The sequence below is a fragment of the Chrysochloris asiatica genome, unplaced genomic scaffold (assembly GCF_000296735.1).
Source record: "Chrysochloris asiatica unplaced genomic scaffold, ChrAsi1.0 scaffold00493, whole genome shotgun sequence".
NCBI classification, from domain to species: Eukaryota; Metazoa; Chordata; class Mammalia; order Afrosoricida; family Chrysochloridae; genus Chrysochloris; species Chrysochloris asiatica.
In genome coordinates, this window is record NW_006409011.1 from 949,063 (window position 1) to 949,579 (window position 517).

Here is a 517-nt window from a genome sequence, read left to right on the forward strand (position 1 = left end):
CACACACACCACAGAATCATCTCCTATGTCGACTGCCTGATTCAGTTGTCATTTTTTGTTTTTTTTGTATGTATGGATAACCTACTCCTTACAGTGATGGCGTATGATCGATACATGGCCATCTGTCACCCACTTCACTACCCAGTCATCATGAACTCTTACCTCTGTGGCTTGCTGGTTTTGGGGTCTTGTTTTATCAGTCTCTTGGACTCCCAGCTGCACTGTCTGATGGTGTCACAACTTACCTTTTGCCCAGAAGTGGGAATTCCTCAGTTCTTCTGTGACCCTTCTGAACTCCTCAACCTTGCCTGTTCTGACACCATCACCAAAAACGTTCCAGCCTATTGTTTTGCTGCCATTTTTGGTGGTGTTCCAATCTCAGGGATCCTTTTCTCTTATACTCGAATTGTTTCCTCTATACAAAGAATTCCTTCATCCGATGGCAAGTATAAAGCCTTTTCTACCTGCAGCTCTCATCTGTCAGTTGTTTTCCTATTTTATGGAACAAGTATGGGTG

At 43.5% G+C, this 517-nt stretch overlaps 1 protein-coding gene across 1 annotated transcript in view; it reads left to right on the plus strand.

The window, feature by feature from the left end:
* Positions 1 to 517, plus strand: part of LOC102832494 (olfactory receptor 7E24-like) — a gene marked incomplete at its 3' end in the record, with an annotated part of 40,496 nt that overhangs the window by 39,363 nt on the left and 616 nt on the right. The window contains exon 2 of the mRNA XM_006877419.1: positions 46 to 514. Coding sequence (XP_006877481.1) covers positions 46 to 514 — 469 coding nt within the window. The remainder of the gene's footprint in view (positions 1 to 45; positions 515 to 517) is intronic.